The sequence below is a fragment of the Hylobates moloch genome, unplaced genomic scaffold, assembly GCF_009828535.3.
Source record: "Hylobates moloch isolate HMO894 unplaced genomic scaffold, HMol_V3 SCAFFOLD_10, whole genome shotgun sequence".
NCBI classification, from domain to species: domain Eukaryota; kingdom Metazoa; phylum Chordata; class Mammalia; order Primates; family Hylobatidae; genus Hylobates; species Hylobates moloch.
In genome coordinates this window covers 86,055,570-86,073,251 of record NW_026652285.1, presented here as the reverse complement: position 1 = coordinate 86,073,251, position 17,682 = coordinate 86,055,570, and the positions used below count along the sequence as shown (strand labels likewise).

Here is a 17,682-nt window from a genome sequence, read left to right as displayed (position 1 = left end):
TCTGCCGATAATGCTGACGCTTAAAAGTTCTACCAAGTCATAGTAGATGTGAGCAGTGCTCAGCACCCGGGCCTTCAGTCCTATTTCTGCTGTTGATTCCCTGGGCTGGCTGCCCACCCCAAGACTCAGTTTCCCAATGTGCACAATGAGTGAGCAGGGATCAGAGACATCTAAGGCCCTTACACAGGCCAGACCTTTACCCAGCAAGACGTGTGTGTCTCCTTACACAGAGGGGGAGCAAGGCGTACATCTACGTCCCAAGACTCAGCCTGAGGACCCCTGCTCTTCCTCCAAAGGGTGCCATTTATTCTCATACCTCACCCACCTTTAACAATGTTAAGGGTGGAGAAAAAAGCCTCTAATCACAGTGTGTAAATAATGATTTGGTTAACTCCCCCTAGAATAAAACTCCACTCCTCAGGAATGAAGGTGAACTGCTCTCCAGCTGAGCTTAAATACACTCTCCATGAATGCATGCATGCATGGGATGTTAAATGCATTAACACACATCCAGACAGGACTCTGCCCACTGACCAAGTCCTCCAACTGTACCCACTTCCCACCCACTGACTATATGAGTGCGAGTGATTCTTATCTATTTGCTGCTATCGGCAGGCTGGCTCCTTGGTAATCCCCGCTAAGTCCAATGGGCTGTTGCCTCCACTACTCCACCATAGCTTCTCTTTTCAAGGTCTCCAGTGGCTGCCACTCTAATCAATCCAGTGGTCCCTTCTAGTCCCCATCGGACTCTGCCTCTAGCAGCAGCCTCTAACACGGCCCCCCTCTCCTCCATCCAGCTGGTTGCTCACTTTGCTCTGTGCTCCCCTGGTGGACCTCTGGCCTTCTGGACATTCTTATCTCTTGTGCTGAATCTTCTTCATCACTCCAGCTCTTACAACTTGATATGCCCCAAGGATCAGTTCTAGAACCTATTGTATTTTTATCCACACTCATTTCCTAAGTGATCTCATGGAGATTTATACTTTTATTTCTTATTTATCTTTTTTAATTTTAATTTTTTAAAGAGACAAGAGTCTTTCTATGTTGCCCAGGCTGGTCTTGAACTCCTGGGCTCAAGAGGTCCTCCCACCTCAGCCTTCTGAGTAGCTGGGACTATACAGCTAGACTCTTAGTTTTAAATATTAACTACGTGGTGTTGAATCCCGAATTGTCTCTCCAGCTTGGACTGGCCCCCCACTGAACTCTAGACCTGCATAAATCACCAGCTGCTTGACAACTCCATCTGGATCCCTAACAGGCATCTCGTATTTAACAGGTCCAAAACCCTGCTGCTACATCTCTTCTCCCAAGACAGGAAAACAATTCTGCCTCCTAGCCCAGCACTCTTCCGGCTAAAACCTGCAATCTAAGACAACACAATCAAATAACCACCATCATCTCCACTTCAGCTAATAGTAATTCCATCCTTCCAGCTCCTGCTGTCCAGACTCTAGAACTATCCTTGACTCTTCCTGCTGTGTCACTCCCAACTGTGAATACACCAGCAAATCCAGCCAGATCCACCTTCAAAGTATGTCCAGAATCCGACCATTCCTTACCATGCCACGACCGCCACTTTCTCCTGTCTTGTAAACATCTCATAGCCAATCTCCCTTCCCCCTATACACTGCCCTGGAATCCACATTGGACAGAGCAGCCAAGGTCATGTCACTCCTTGGCTGAAACTCATTTATGGTTCCCCAGTATTTACCCACTCAGTGTACTCTGTTACCTCTCTGTCCACTTTACTGTCTGTTTCCTCAACTAGAACGTGAGCTAGGGGACAAGATTTTGTCTTCTTGGTTCATGATACTCAGAGCAGTGGCTGGCACATGGGTGATGGTCAGCAAGAGGCTGTTTACCAAGTGAACCAAGGACCAAGCCCAGGAAAGGTCAATGTCAGCATGGCACTGGAGGCATCTGTAGCCTCTGATCCAGGCAAGACTTTTCTGTGATCAATCCATCAACATCACTGTAACTGTCGATGGTTTTCCTGCTTCACTGAATATTCAGAACTGAAGAATGACTCATTCATCTGGCCTTTATTATAACATAGGTTAGGGATGTTTCACAGAAGCCAATTTTCTGAATAAGTGAAGCTTATTTCTTGAGTGTCAAAGTTATATCTTTATCCTTTCTGATGAACTGATGAAAATTTTCTAAAATGTAACACACTCTTCCCACTTTCTGAAATGCCAAGATACAGCAGCCTGGTAATACCCTGACATTCTCTCTTGAGGGTGCAGGGTCGCCATCTGACCACCAATCAGCATATACTCAGGCCCTAAGGCGACAGGGTGGCTGCCTCCACTAACGGTTCAGGAGCCTTCATTCTCCCACCAGCCGTTCTGGAAACACTCCTCTCTGCTTCTAACAGGCTCCTGCTCCCAACTCCAAATCTGCCCTCTAATTAATTCCATGTGGTTCTGGAAGATTTCCAGAGGCCAGGGCTCTACCCGCTGCTTTTTGTATCCTTGTGCCTGGTCCTCTGGCAGGTGTCAGCTAAGGTCTGCTCAATGACACAAACAGAAAACGACCAGACAAAACACACCAGCATGCAAGGTGGAGGTGATGCTGGTGAGGACAGTCATGATGCAAATGGCACAAGTAACATGGAGAGTGATGCCAAGGGCCGCTGTGGTGTACTAAGTGCTTATGACATGCTGGGGCGGTGCTCCGGGCCCACACCTATGCCATCTCATCCTTCTGTGCAATGCCTGATACAAGATTTTTTGGTTTCTAGATAAGAAAACCAAGGACTGGAGAAACAGAGTGACTTTTTCACAGTCTCCCTGCTTCCTAGTGACAGAATCAAAATTCCACCAGGTCTGTCTGACTCCAAAGTCTAGGCTTTTAACCATTTGGATAATTTTTGTTTTCTCTTCTCAAGAGAAAACAATAAAAACACCTGTTGAATGAATGAACACATACATGACTAAATGCCAGAAGTCCCAAGACACAGGGAATATACTCCCTTGTTTTTTGCTGTTTCCTGAGCACACAGACAGAACTGGGCATATTTTAGATGCTAAAAGTCACACCGACACGAAATAAAGGAAAGGAATGAAGGGTCCCACCTCTTCCACAGAGAAAAGCGCCTGGGCTGTGCGCTTGCCGCCTGCCTCTCTCTCTCCCTGATGTGTTTTCAAATGCTGCTGTGCTCAAACATGTCCTTCAGATATAAAGAGTCTCCAGCTTTTGGTGACAAGGAGAGAAGCCATCATGGGAAAAAGGTCAAAGCTTCATCACTAGCCTGGGAGAGCTGAGAGAGAGAACATGGAGCGGAACCACAGTGTCCGCAAATGCCAGGAGAGAGGCCCATGCCTGGTACTTACTATTCCGCCTAAGTTTCAAAGCCTCACACCATCACCTGTTCCTTAATAACCCTCAAAATGATCTGTACTTCCACTTCTGTCATGTATCACTGATATATTTTAATAAATAGTCAAGTAGAAAAGATTAGATTAATAGATTAAAACTATTAACCTATTAAACAACTCTTAACAGTCTAGAAATTCAAAGTAACCTACAATGCATAAATACATCATTAGTTGGAGATAATTCTTAGGCACTTAATTTTCTTCACTGTACGGTGTCAGTCAGCCACAACATTGGGTAATATTGGAGTTCACAAAGACAGTATATGATTTAAATATTAACAGTAAATTCCCTGGTTAATTTAAATCGAGACTGGGGGAAAGCAAGAGTCTTGGGCAATCTTGTCAAGTCACAAACTCCAAAATTTAGCAGGGTGGAGTTCAACAGTTAAAGCTGGGAACTTCTCTCGAGGGTGCTGTGGCATGTGGAAGGTTGCCCAGGATTTTAAGAAGAAGCAGTGTTAACGGCATTTTAAACAGACACGCTACCTTCGTTTTCCAGTGGGTCTGGCAATGGTGCAATTCTGACACATTAGCAATGTGCACTGTTCTCTGAGGGGCCACCTCTCTATCCCAGATAGAATATCCCCAACAGACAGGTAGGGAGTGGAGGCCAATGAGGGGCCCATGCACACTGTCCTGCAGAGACCCACCACCCTGCAAAGACCGTCCTGCACACATGAGGTCCCATGCAGACCCCAGAAGGCAGGGAGCTCAACCACTAAAGAGCGAGGCCATCCCTAAGCCCCCACACTGGACGTCTAAACAAAGGATAAACACATTCCCTCTGTTCACCATCACTTCATGCCAAGGCTATGACTTAGCAACTACTCCTTTCTCTCATGCTCTGAGGTCCAACTCCTCTGGCCATCTTCTCCTAGGAATGAAGGGATAAGGAAGCACCCCAGCAGGACTGCGACCTCTCCACCTTCCTGCCCATGTTGCCAGCTGATGCCCAGTGCTGCCCAGCTATTGACATAGCTTTGCTATCCCTCCCTGGTGCTGTCCCCGTCCTGGCATTACAACTGCCCTCCTCCCCTCCACCCTGCAGTCTCTAGGACTAGGGGGGTGACGACCAACCAGCTCTTGCCCCAACACCCCAGGGTAAGAACTCAGCCCTGGTTTGCTCACTGCCTGGAGGCACGCTGCCCTTGGACACACACACAGGACTCTTTTAACTACATGATCCGGTCCTTACAAGGTGCTTGGGGATGGATGACAAAGCAGATGCAGGGATCGTTGCTAGGAGCCCTACCCTGTCCACACCTTCCCTTCCTCATGTGCAAATCACGGTTGTTATACTTACCACTAAGGATACTCTGGAAGACTAAAGGATGGATGGATGTAAGGTGTCGTACACCTAATAGGAACTCAATGCATATTAGTTCTTTTCTCCCGCCCCTACTAAGTACACCAGACAAAATGTGAAAAGTTAGGTTAACTATGAAAAAGATGAGCTCACAGGCCGTCAGTGGAGTACTCATACATGGAAGTAGAGGAGGAATTTTTAGCCCCTATGAAAACAAAAGCAATGGGGGACAAGGCCACCCTCCATGCAGCAGTGAGGAGGAGAGATGGGAGACCCACACTGCAGCCAAGTCCACTGCAGGACAGCCAGGCAGGAGTGATCAAGAAGGTGGGTTTGAGGTGTCCCAACACTGTAAACCACCACACTCCACATGGAGTCTGGAGAGTGCTCAAGCCAAGGGGGAGCATGTTCTCTTTTGTCAGCAGAGCCAGACAGATGGTGAGGTTGTGGAAATTTCCTGGGTTGCCTTCTCAGATCAAGGGCCTCTGTTATTAAAGGCCTCAAGAAACAACTAGGTCAGGTCCTCCTACTTCGCATTCCCAATATTGTGCTTCAGGACAAGGTAAGATTCTGAACACTCTGAACTAACAGCCACAGGTTCACAAGAAGAACTTTGCTCAAGGAGCATACGTGCGGGGCATGTGCTGAGTGGGAGGACTGAGTTCCCTAGAGACCCCCACCAATTCCCTTTGCTGGACCACCCCAAGTTCAAGTGCCCTTTGGCACAAACACCTCATGGATTTTGATGGATATGAATTGTGGTTTGCATTTCTGTGGCTGTCTCCAGAGGGCAAACCTAAGACTGTATGTGAATTTTCAAGAATCTGTCTTATTTACAGAGCCTAGGTTGAATGGTAACTAATTAAGCGGAGTGAACTCTGCCCACCAAAAAAGCAACCGGCCCCTTTGGAATAAGTACATGAGCCCCCATTCAACCTGCAATTTAGGATTTTTTTGTGGACAAACTTTGCCCGAATTTTGGTAGGGTGAGAATATTTCTGGAAATACATTTCTAGAAATGAAATCTGAACTCCAGTAACACATAAATCTAGAGTCAAGATGAAGATACCTGCCAAAACATACCCCGTTCTCAAATAATTCACTCTGCTAATACCACACTGCTCATTGACTAGCACCGGGCTGGCTACAGGTTGAATACTCCTCATCTGAAACACTCAGGGCCAGAAGTATCTGGATTTTTTATTTATTTTTTTCAGTTTTTGGAATATTTCCATTACATTTGCCAGTTCAACATCCCTAACCCAAAACCCAGAAATCTGAAATGCTCCAATACGCATTTCCTTTGAGCATCATGTTGGTGCTCAAAAAGTTTTGGATTTTGGAGGATTTTGGATTTCTGGATTAGGAATACTCAATCTGTATTGCTGTGAAATTTTATGCAAAGGAAATTGCATTGTTTAGGGCTACTTTTATTTTGCTGCTGAAAACCAAAATGGTAAACAAGAAGAAGATATAAATAATTATGCAGCCACACACATGTGGTTATCAGATAAAATGGTCCACCCGTGAAAAATCTTGGCTTAATTAAAGAACAAGACTTAGCTACATTGAAAGCCATTTTACCATCTGGGTGACTCCAGACAAGTCTATTCCTCAATTCCCTCTGAACAAGAGGGATGCCAATCACTATCTGGAAGGGCTGCTGGGAAGATCAAATAAGATACAAGACACATATTTGGATCATGGTAGGCCTTCAACAAATAAGAGCTCCATCATCGTCATCTCTCCCTCCAGCCCTCTCTCCAATGTCCAGGCTCTACAAGGAATCAATTGCCACCCTACGTTATCTCCTCCTAGGAACCAGAATCCACCACAGTAGTAATAAAAATAAATGTTTACTGAACACCTGCTTTGAACTAGGCATTTTGCTAAGGGTATATATATTATTACACCTAATCTTCATTGACGACACTATGAAGGAGGTATTAATATAATCCCCAGTTTACAGATGAGGAAGTCAAAATGCAGGAAGGCTAGGTAATGAGCCCAAGGTCACACAACCAGGCAATGGGCAGTGCCAGAATCTGAATCCAGACAGTCTGGGCTCTTCAATTCTGCACTAGGCTGCTTGACCCTTAGCAGGGCTGGAGAGATGGTGAGGAAGACGCTTGACAGACCAGGCAGAGGGTTCAGGGGGCATGGAGAATGGGGACCACAGGAGTACAGCTGCTCCACTCTGGGGCCATCCAAGAACCACACAGGAGGCTGTACATTTTTGGATGCAGGCTACACATAATCCTTTGCTGAACTAAAGTCCTCAAGCCTGAAAAAAAAAAACAGCCCTTCAGAAACTCAGCTCTAAGCCTACTGTGTAAGGTCCTGTCTGTCCTGAACACTTGGCAACACCTATCATCACATCTTATCCTCCTGGCAGCCAGATGATCCTTTTAAAACCAAATCATATTATGCCACTTCTCTGTTCAAACTCCCCAGTGGCTCCTGATCTCACGCAGAGGAATGGCCAAAGTCCTGACAAAGGTCTCCAAGGGCCTCTGTGGCCACACCGGCCTCCCTGCTGCTACTCCAGCTCCAGGGCCTTTGCACCTGTTGTTCTCTCTGCCTGGAATGCACTTCTCCCAAATGACTGCTTGGTTCAGCCCCCACAACTCTTTCAGATCCTTCTTCATGACTCACCTTCCCTGAATGCTCAAATCAGAGGGCAACATTGTCTCCAGCTCTCCCAATCTCTTCTGCTTTTCCCCCCCACAGCACTTGTTACTATCTAACAAGCATATATTTTATGTATTTATTATAGCTGCTCTACTCCCACTACAACACCAGCTCTACAAGGGCAGGGATTTCTGTCTGTTTCATTCACTGCTGTGCCTCCAGCACCCAGGTCAGTGCCAAGCACTTAGTAGGAACTCAGTAAATATTTGTGGAACAAATGGATGAGATTTGATCTTTTCTTATTCTCCTCCGCAGTCTCCTTGTCTACAAGATCCTGTTCACTTGTTGGGCAACCTATAACAAAATAACGAGCCCTTTAACCTCTTCTATCCCAGATTTCCTTATCTCTAAAATGAAAGGGCTGGACTAGATTTTCTACTGTCCTTCCAGCTCTGAAAATCCTCAGCTGACAAAAGAAAAAAAAAATATATATATATAAAATTCTTTATTACGCCAAGTCTGTAACTGCATTTACTTGATTACAAAAACTGCATTTCCTTCAGAATTTTCCAAAGTTAAGGCCCCACAGTCCCCCTGACCCTTAGAATAAGTGGGGTTTGGCTGGAGTTGTGCTACATGATTTGTAACCTGCACACCAGATCGACATTAACCTCAAGTGCTGGGATCACTGGTCTTGTAAAATCGACCCAGTTTGGGTTACAGGGAAGTAAACCAAACCACATTCGGTTGTTTCTTAAGATCAGAAACACCACCTCTCCTTGTCCCCCTCAATTTAACACTAATTCCGTAGCAGCCCATGCTGTTGATTTTGGGGTTTAGCCAGAGGCCCTCTGGAGAAATAACATTATGTGTTCCAGGCCAAGAGGAAGGCGCTGGGATGAAAGCGGACCCTGGCGTAGCAGCAGAGTGTGCCATAGCATAGCTGGGGGTGGAGGCCCACGTTAGAGGGCTGGGGGTCCTTCAAGGTCATTCCGCTCAGAGCCGTCTAACCTAATTCTGACTTTGGGGAACCTCAGGACCTTCATTTCTCCATCTGAAGCAGGGATTAAATGAGCTCTAATGCTGTACAAAGTGTCTACCCATCTAAATCCCACCTGACCACGGTCAAATCATCAGTGATGTCAGCAAGGCCACCACACCGACAATGTTCTTTTTTTTTTTTTTTGAGACAGAGTCTTACTTTGTTGCCCAGGCTGGAGTGCAGTGGCATGATCTTGGCTCACTGCAACCCTGCAACCTCCACCTCCTGGGTTCAAGTGATTCTCCTGCCTCAGCCTCCTGAGTAGCTGGGATTACAGGTGGGTGCCACCATGCCAGGCTAATTTTTGTATTTTTAAAGTTGAGACAGAGTTTCGCCATGTTGACCAGGCTGGTCTCAAACTCCTGACCTCAAGTGATCCGCCTGCCTCGCCCTCCCAAAGTGCTGGGGTTACAGGGGTGAGCCACCGCACCGGGCCCGACAATGTTCTCTTGACGTTTAACATATAATTTATTTCTCAGACTGAACATCGAGTCACTATATAAGTAATAGTGTGTTGGTCTTTCAAAGGATTAGTTTTCATCACAGAATCTATAAACTTGCCTGTGAGCTCCTCCAGAGTCCCACCTTCTTGACAGGCCCCCAGCCTACAGCACAGTCCCTGGCCCCAAACAGGCTCCTGTAACACGTGTTAACTAATCCCTTCCCACCAAGAAGCAGGAGGGCATGGTGAGTAAGTGCATCACAGAAGTCAGACTCAGGTAGACTTCCTGGCTCTACTGCCTACCTCCACCTAGGCAGCCTTGGGCCGGTAAACCTCTCTGTGCCTCAGCTTCCTCATCTGTAAAGTGGGAATAATAAGAGTATCTCTCTCATGAGGTTGTTATAAAGATTACATTAAATTAATAAATGAAGGCTGGGCGCAGTGGCTCATATCTGTAATCCCAGCACTTTGGCAGGACAAGATGGGTGCATCGCTAGTACTCAGGAGTTTGAGACCAGCGTGGGCAACACAGTGAAACCCCAGCTCTACAAAAAAATGCAAAAATTAGCCAGGGGTAGTGCTGCATGCCTGTAGTCCCAGCTACTTGGGAGGCTGAGATGGAAGGATTGCTTGAGCCCAAGAGGTAGAGGATGCAGTGAGCAGAGATTGCACCACTGCACTCCAGCCTGAACAACAGAATGAGACCCTGTCTCCAAGAAAAGAAAAATTAATAAATTAATACACATAAATCACTTAGCTCAGAGCCTGACAAAGAAATGTTGACTAAATGGTAGTCATTACTATTAGAAAGTCTGTTTTTACACCTTAAGCCACACAAAACCCCAGGTTTGGGCTCAGTCACTGAGTATGTGTGATGGAGAGCCTAGGCTAGCAGGGAGAACAAATCACTGTCTCACATGCTACCCTACCCCTCCTCTGACTGGGCAGGCATCTCCAATCAATCTCAGCATTCTTCCACCACCTACAGCCTTAGGGGGATAATACTCAATTCAGAGCTTCAGGCAGCCACCATGGGAAAACCCGCCTGTTCTTCTCTGGCTGCAATTACCAGGCAGAGATGCTTGTGTAGGAGAGATTCATGCATTAGAGAGTGAGGGCAGACCACATTCCCACAGGACTGACAAGGGGTGGGTGGTGCTTTGTCTCTTCATTCACGCAGTACTTTGAACAGTGCCTGCCATGCAGGAGACACTCGAATGTCTGGCTGGGTGAATAAATTAGCACCTAACCCATCTGAGTTCATAGCATACAGCACTGGGCCTACCAGAGCAGGTGCTTAGTGAAAGTGGGAGGAAAGTGGGAGAGGCTGTCTAGACCCTCACTTGGGCACAGCACTGAGGAGTGGAGGAAGCACCAGCTTTGGCAGGTTCAAGACCCAACAAAGCCACCGACTCATTATACGCCCCTAAGCAGGGCCCTTCCTCCCAAAGGCCTCAATCTTCCCATTGCACAATGACAGGGTTGTCTAGACAAACTCAACGCCCCTTCCAGTCCTGATTTCCTGATCCAAGAAACACTTCCAGGCACCGGTCTGACGACTGCTACTGCCCCGCAGGCCACAGCCTCACACATTGTACTTACACAAATTCCACTCCTAGGGACCCAGGAGAGAAACACAAAATGCTGGGCAGCTGCTCGCTACATGGGTCACCCCCAATGACCACAGGCCCAAGTGCACCATCTCTGAGCTCTACCTGCTCCTCTCCACACTCCCTGTCTCCACGTCACTCACACATCTTCTTCCATCTCATCTAGTGTGCCTATCCCATAAACACGTACTGAGAGCCTGCTAGGGGCCAGGCCCACATCAGTGAACAAGACAGACATGTTCTCTGCCTATGGAGCTGGCATTCTCAGAAAGACAGAAAAAAAGGAACACAGGGAAGGGAATGAAATAATGAATAATGAAAAGGAAATAATGAATAATGAATAGGAAATAATTAAAGAGCATAAACAGGCTATGAAGGCCACACACCACATACTGGGGTACAGGTAGCTTGATACGGGGGGTCAGGGAAAGCTTCCCTGAGGGTAGAACTGACTCTAGATCTGAAAGATGAAAGGGCATTCACCATGGGAAGATCAGAGAAAGAACATTCCAGACACAGGGAACAGCAGTTGCAGAGGTTCTCAGGTAGGCGTCAGTTTAGACTAGGGGTTGACAAACTATGGCCATTTATGGGCATATTTATGTATCGCCATGGCTACTTCAGCATGATACTGGCAGAGTTGAGAAACTGCCACAAAGATCATACAGCCTGCAAAGCATAAAATATTTGCCACACAATACAGGTCTCTGGGTTACAGAAACCTCCAGCCTGGTATAATGGCCTTTATTCTACTAGCCTCCAATCCACCCAACAAATGGCTGCCAGGGTGGTATTCCTGAAACACCAAGCCTAACACCTTACTCTCCTGCTCAGAGAATGTCAATATCTTTCCATGGTTTCTCAAAGTACGTTCCAAGGAATACTTGCTCAATGCAATGAACGTCAAAAAAAGGGGTCCCATGGTTAAGAAGTTTGAGAAACATGATTCTCTCTCTCTCTCTCTCTCTCTGGCTCTCTCTTCTCAAGCACACACATTAGCATATTAAAAGATCTGGAAAGTCCCACAGCAAATAAACCTTTTTAATTTTGTTTAACCCACTGTCCTCTGAACTCACTGGGCCACAGAAAGAATGCTTTTTTTCCTCACACAAAAAAATCCATTAACATTTTAAAGAACTAGTGTTCCACAGGCTAACAGGCAAATTCTTCTGCTTGGCATTCACAATCTGACCCTCAGCTCTAACAGGTAACCCTAGGATCAATTCTAGATTTTATGTATGAGTTCTGGGGAGCCATCTCTCTTGTCTGTCCCTTACCTTCTTTCTGCCTCCAAAGCCCCAGATAAAGGTCACGTGGCCATTCCAGCCTTGCTCTACCCAACATAACAGCAGCAACAGCAGTGGCAGCATGGGTGCTAACATTACCAGGTACCTACCTGTGACACCTGTCATGATGTCCACAGCTTGGGCCTGTCTGATATCTCTCCCTTCTTTGGTAAAAACAGTCCAGTTCTCCACTGGGGACCACCCCTCTCCCCTCTCCTGCCATCCTTGAGGGTGAGGACAGGCCACCCCCTCTCCACCCTGGCTAATCAGAGTATCCCATCCCCTGCTTTGGCATGACTGGTTCAGAGAGAGGAGCACATGACACTAGCACATAGGCCAATGGATTCTGGATAAGGATGGGACTGGCTGCCCCAGGAGCTCACCATGCAGCAGCCCAGATGGAATTCCAGCCCAGGTCTTTCTGCCTAGTCTTATGCTTCACTCCTAAGTTCTTAACTTGAGTGGCCAATGGCCGGTTCAGGAATGAACCATCCTTGGCTTCTGGTCACAGGTACCCACATGGAAAATGCTTTCCATGACCTCACATTCTCTGGGGAAGTCTGGATACTTCTTGCCAAGGAAGGCTGGCCTGGACCATCCATCCTTTCAGGGGGAAGGTGAGGACCAGAGAGTGGTAACTGTTAGTCATGAAGACCTGAGTTGATGGGTGGACAAGCTGGGGGCGGGAGAGGGAGTGTACCTGCTCGCAGTGCTTTTCCTTCCGGCTGCACTGGCTCCGTCAGCCTGCAAAAGAAACCCAAAACACCTACATCAGCCAAGGCAGAAGATGTAGATTCGACCTGCTGCTACCCCGTCAAGCTCCCACTGAATACCAGCCTTCAGACTGTGGGGTGAGCTGGCCACAAGCCCCTGTCCCGCTCCTCCAGGCTGGACAAACTTGTGCCCAGTGGTAAGAGGGAGTCAGAACACCTCCCCACAACCCCATTTGCTTGGCCCTTTAAATCCCACTGAGCACCCACTGCCAACACAAACTCAGCAACTGCACTGCCCTGGGGACTCAGTGAAAAGTAAGTAACCAGCTAAATCTGAGATTGAATTGTACCATTTTTATTTTCAGCTGGGATTTCCAATAAAACAGTAGCTGTAGATTTATTCCTACCAACCAGAGGGAAAAAATCCTATTATGTTAAAATATTCTTTCTCCCAACCCTATGAGCAGAAGGCAAGAGAGTGCCAGTTCTTAATCTCTTTTATTTGGGTGTGGGGGGAGGGGGACATAAAGCTGATCAAATGAAATTTTCAGAAATCATACAATTCTGGTTCAGATGCAGAGACTGGGGCCTTGGGCGCAGAGGGAGCTGCCTGAAGTCTCATGAAAACAAACTCCAAGGGTCCTGATTCCTAGACCAGTGCTCAGGGGGACCTCAATGCAGAGGCTGACAGAGGTTGCAGACCTGGGAACAATGCCTAGATCCTCCACCACTGCCAGCTGAAGATACATTCCCAAGCTTTGTCAAAACACTTCTAATAAGAATCATAGGATAATACAGGTCTGAAATTCAGGTGCGTATGTGTTTCCAAATTCAGAATTTTTCCAACTTTAGAAAGGTAATGTACCGCCCTATGTCTTACATTTTGAAACAACCCTGGCAAAGCCCCTGCTAATCAAGCACATTGATATTTCTATCGTAAAACATACGCATAGGTAACCCTACGTAGGATAAATGCCAACAAGACAACAATCAGGACTGTCACTAGCCTTTTCTCCCTTCAGGTCAAGTTCTGCTGCCTCATCAGTTATAAAAACTTTTTCGAGTTTTTTTGAATTTCAGGATTGCGGATGAAGGACTGAGGACCTGAAATAAAACACCAGCAGCCACCTTTTGATGAGTGCTTACGAGAAGTTGCAAACTGGCAAAATCAGATGACGGACTTTGATTCAAACAAATTGGCAATATATAAAAATAAAAGAATTGCACTGAAAAAAGGCCAGACCTCCACCTTCTCTTATTAAACTGGATAACCCCATGATACCCAGTCCTACATGGTGACAGGCAGCTAGAGCTGACATACTTGGTTCTCCACAGCCTCCATCCCCCCTTCTTGCCTTATAATCACCCAGCCCCTGTCTGGTCCCAGCGGGCATCCACACTTGCTCCCCATGGAGAACTTCCCATTAGGCGCTAGGATGTGGACATTAACGCCTTCTCTCATTTAATCCTCACCACAGCTCCTCCCCCCTCCACCCCATAATATCCCCACTTTACAGGCAAGAACACAGGTCAAAGAATTTATTTATCGAAAGTCCCACAGCTATAAGCTCAGGTCTGAGTCACTCCAAAGTCCAACATCCTCAGTTCTGGAGCATTTTACTTCCCACCGACATTCAGGAGAGCCAATTGGGAAATGGGGTGACATCAAACAGCTCCTATTTCCCACATAAGGCAAAGGGAAAGGTTAAGGACGAATAGGGAGGGAGAAATCTGAGGTTGGGGAGGAAGAAATTAATGAGCTCCCCATATATTATTTCAACAGAAGAAACAAGAAAGCAGAAAACGGTTTGCATATCATTTCACTGGGAGCAAAAGAACAGATCAATTGCAGCCTCTTTCCGACATCTTGCATTCCTCAAAACTTGTACACGAAGCAAACAGGCTGAAGTTGTTTGAATGTTTGTATCATAAGCAGCAGAAGTGGTACGGGTGGAAATTCTGCCCCAGAGAGCTTAAAAAAATGGTGAACTCCCAAATGGATCTCTCGCCTTTCAGACTTAATTCTGTGCGTGTATTTTTAGCTTGTCACACACACTTTTAAAGTTGTCATTTTTGTCCTTTTCCTTCACGATTTCACACAGAGTTGACCAGCTCAAGTGCAGCAAACACGTGACAGAGCGTGGGATAAGAGTCTCTGTTTTCAGCATGCCTAATAACCTCCACCTTTGTTTCTCTTTTATTGAGTGAATGGTACTTAAGCTTCATGTTACTGGTAGCTGCACGCATTTCTGTTTTCTACCCATTTTTATAAAACAAAGAGAAAGTGCTAAAAATATTCAAAGAGTTGTCAAATACTTTTGCAGAGACTCAGGTGGTGCTGCTGGGAAACTGGGGCAACTAGAGGAGAGTTCTACCTGCGCAGGGTGTGGGATGTTCAGATGGTGGCAGATGAGAGTTGCTTCATTGGGATATGGATGGACAATGGATTCAGTGGGAGATGTCCAAGACACACGTGTCAGTATCACAGCACATGGCAATCATAGCATGTGGGCCTGGCCGAGTCCAGCTACACCATGACGACAGAGCCAAAGCCCACTGTGTTGGGAGCACCAACTCCCAGGGTGGAGTTCCATACACGCCAGGCCGGTGTGGTCTGTCCTTACAAATACATCACAGCCATTCCTTCCAAGTGGATTAAGCTGAACCTCTGATGTTGCCATGTGCCGAGGCCAAAATGTTCTAACACCAGCAATTTCATATGATTCAACCTAAACGACAAACTCATCTGTACTGTGTGTAATCTGACCTGAGTTTCAATTTGAACTGAAGCTTAAGAGAACAGAGTTTAGAGTTAGATCATCTGAGTTCAAGTCCTGGTTTTGCCGTTTTCTAGCTCTGTGATCTTTAGCAAGTCACATGTACTCCCAAGGCCTTGATTTCTTCATCTGCAAAATGGCAAGATGCTCATCACAGGACCTACCACACGGGACTGGCTTGAGACTCGAGACAGCTTAAAAAAGGTAAAACATGTAATAGCGTGTAAAAGTACTTAGTGAGTGCTTGGCTATAATAATGAAAATAATCACTGACAACCCTATAGTTACAGAGGCCACTATTTATTGGGTCTAGGAAACTGAGGCACAGAAAAACAGAATGGTATGTATAAGATGAACAAGTCGCAGAGCCAGCCTGGGATAGATCATGGGTCTTCTGCCTCAAGGTCTTCCCCAAATCCCAAGCTGCAAGTTGGCATCTCATGAGTGGCCACCAGACCACCACAGCCCGAAGGCCTTCTCCAATGGTGCAGTCAGAATGACAGTAATGTCACTAAAGTACTAAGCACAGCCCTGGTATATGTAGTCATTACTCAGGTAACGGAAACTCCCACTGCAGCTGCTGTTGTTCCACCATCTTCTGCCACTGGACTGGGTGCTCCTTAAGGATGTAGCTTGTTTCCCTGGATCTGAGTCTCATTTTGAACCTTAGACAAGCTCGTTCCTTTCTCTGGACCTGAGATTCTCCACAGGTAAAAAATGGGGTCGGGGGAAGGAGGTTAAATCAGGTCGTCTCCCCCACTCCATGTTGAGCTGACCCAACCTTAAAACCAGACTCCTCTATGGCAAATAAAATAAGGAGGACCCCAGGGAGATCCTCCTTCTTACTCTCGTGAAGCTGGGGTGAAGGTGTATCCAAGCCCTGCAGACCCACATAAGGGTGCCTGTCCCCCCTTCCCAGCCCCACCCATTCCTTATTCACCAGTTTCCCCTCAGGACCTGGGCAAGGCTATTTTTGGTTTCATTCAACCCTCCTCTTCCCTCCCAAATGAATATGAAGCTGTTCTTTTCCATTCTCTTGTTAAGGGTTTTCTTGGAAAGAAAATATTATTCCAAACCCAGAAATTTTATTTCTAAATTTGTGCAAATGTAAGTTGTAAGACATTAGCTGCATTTCACATTTTGTGCAAATGGCAGAAACAGGCAATTCGTGTGCTCCGGGATGGGGGCTGGCCAACGATTTCGATAAAATAAACCCTTTTTTAATTTAAATGCTAATGCACTGAATTAAAATTTAATAACTGAGGAAATTGAAAAGCCGAGCAGGAATATTGGAAATAAATCCAAGCAGAAACAGCTGAAATTAAAAATTCTAGAGAGTGGGAGGATAGCAGCTAAGCTGTCTTATATGATTACATTTTTTTTTTTTTTTTTTTTAAAAAAAAAAAAAAAAAAAAAAAAAATCCTATCTCTCGCTGGCTCTAGGGCAGTAAATCCACAGTGCTGTGATTTATTGCTCAATTTTCCTGAGGGAAAAAGGCTTTCTTTCATGCTGAAATATTTCATAAATTTCAAGCCAGCATAAATTCTTAATTTAAAAGTTATGGAGGTCACATTTAGTGCACTGGTACGGTTCCAAAATCTTAAAGGAATAGCAGCAAGCAAAAAAAAAAAAAGGCGAAAAGGAGGGGTAGAATTTGCTCTTTTCTTTTTTTTCCTTTTTTTCATTTTGGTTTTAATTCTCACAAGTTGAAATTTCATTATTAAAGATTCCTACTGGATGGATAGAACCCAAGCACGTGGGGAACCGGTGTGTGTTTGGAAAAACCTGCTGCAAAAGATGAAGAGATAAAGATTTAATTCAATTATAAAATGGCATTTTTTTTAAAGCCACTTGAGGAATTTCTAGTAAAAATTTCCTCCCTTCATTGCCCGGGAAGGGGTGAGGGTGGGGGAGGGTGGCCAATGTAATTGCTTCTCTTAGATCTCCAATCTTTTGTGCACACTGATATATTCATTTGTTATACAGCTGTTCAGCGGCGGAAAGAATGCTGGGGCGCCCATAATTCTAAGCAAATCAATCAAAAATTAATGATTTGTCATGCCTGCACAATGGAGGAAAAACAGCTCCTTAGGTCCTGGCTGCCTGATCTCGAAGAATGAAATGCCTTTCTTCGATAAGAGAGCCGAGCCTGAGGCTCGGGGAGGCTGAGGTGCTGCCACAAATGTGGGGGCCTCACAGTCCCCCTAGCTCTGTGAGGGCAGAGGGGGGCCGCCATCTTGGAGGGGGCATTTCCAAGATGGCGCCTCAGCTAGCCAAGTTCAGGATGGACCTGGCGCAGCACATTTTCACAGTGCTATAATTAGGATTTTGCCTTTTCCTCCCCCACTGCAACTCAAAAATTACTTGGTCTCTAGAGAATTGAATGGCTCCCTCCTCCCTCAGCTAGATTTAATTTGTCCCTGTTCATTGTTTTCCCAACGCTGCTGACACACAGACATCAACCAACTCTACGGGACTGGGACTGGGGCTGCAG

The 17,682-nt window shown here is 46.1% G+C and overlaps 1 protein-coding gene across 10 annotated transcripts in view; it reads right to left on the bottom strand.

The window, feature by feature from the left end:
• The window catches only part of ZNF618 (zinc finger protein 618), a 189,134-nt gene that overhangs the window by 84,249 nt on the left and 87,203 nt on the right, over window positions 1-17,682 (bottom strand). For all 10 annotated transcript variants that reach the window (XM_032164948.2, XM_058445576.1, XM_032164946.2 and 7 more), the window contains exon 2: window positions 12,398-12,441. In XM_032164948.2, coding sequence (XP_032020839.1) covers window positions 12,398-12,441 — 44 coding nt within the window. The remainder of the gene's footprint in view (window positions 1-12,397; window positions 12,442-17,682) is intronic.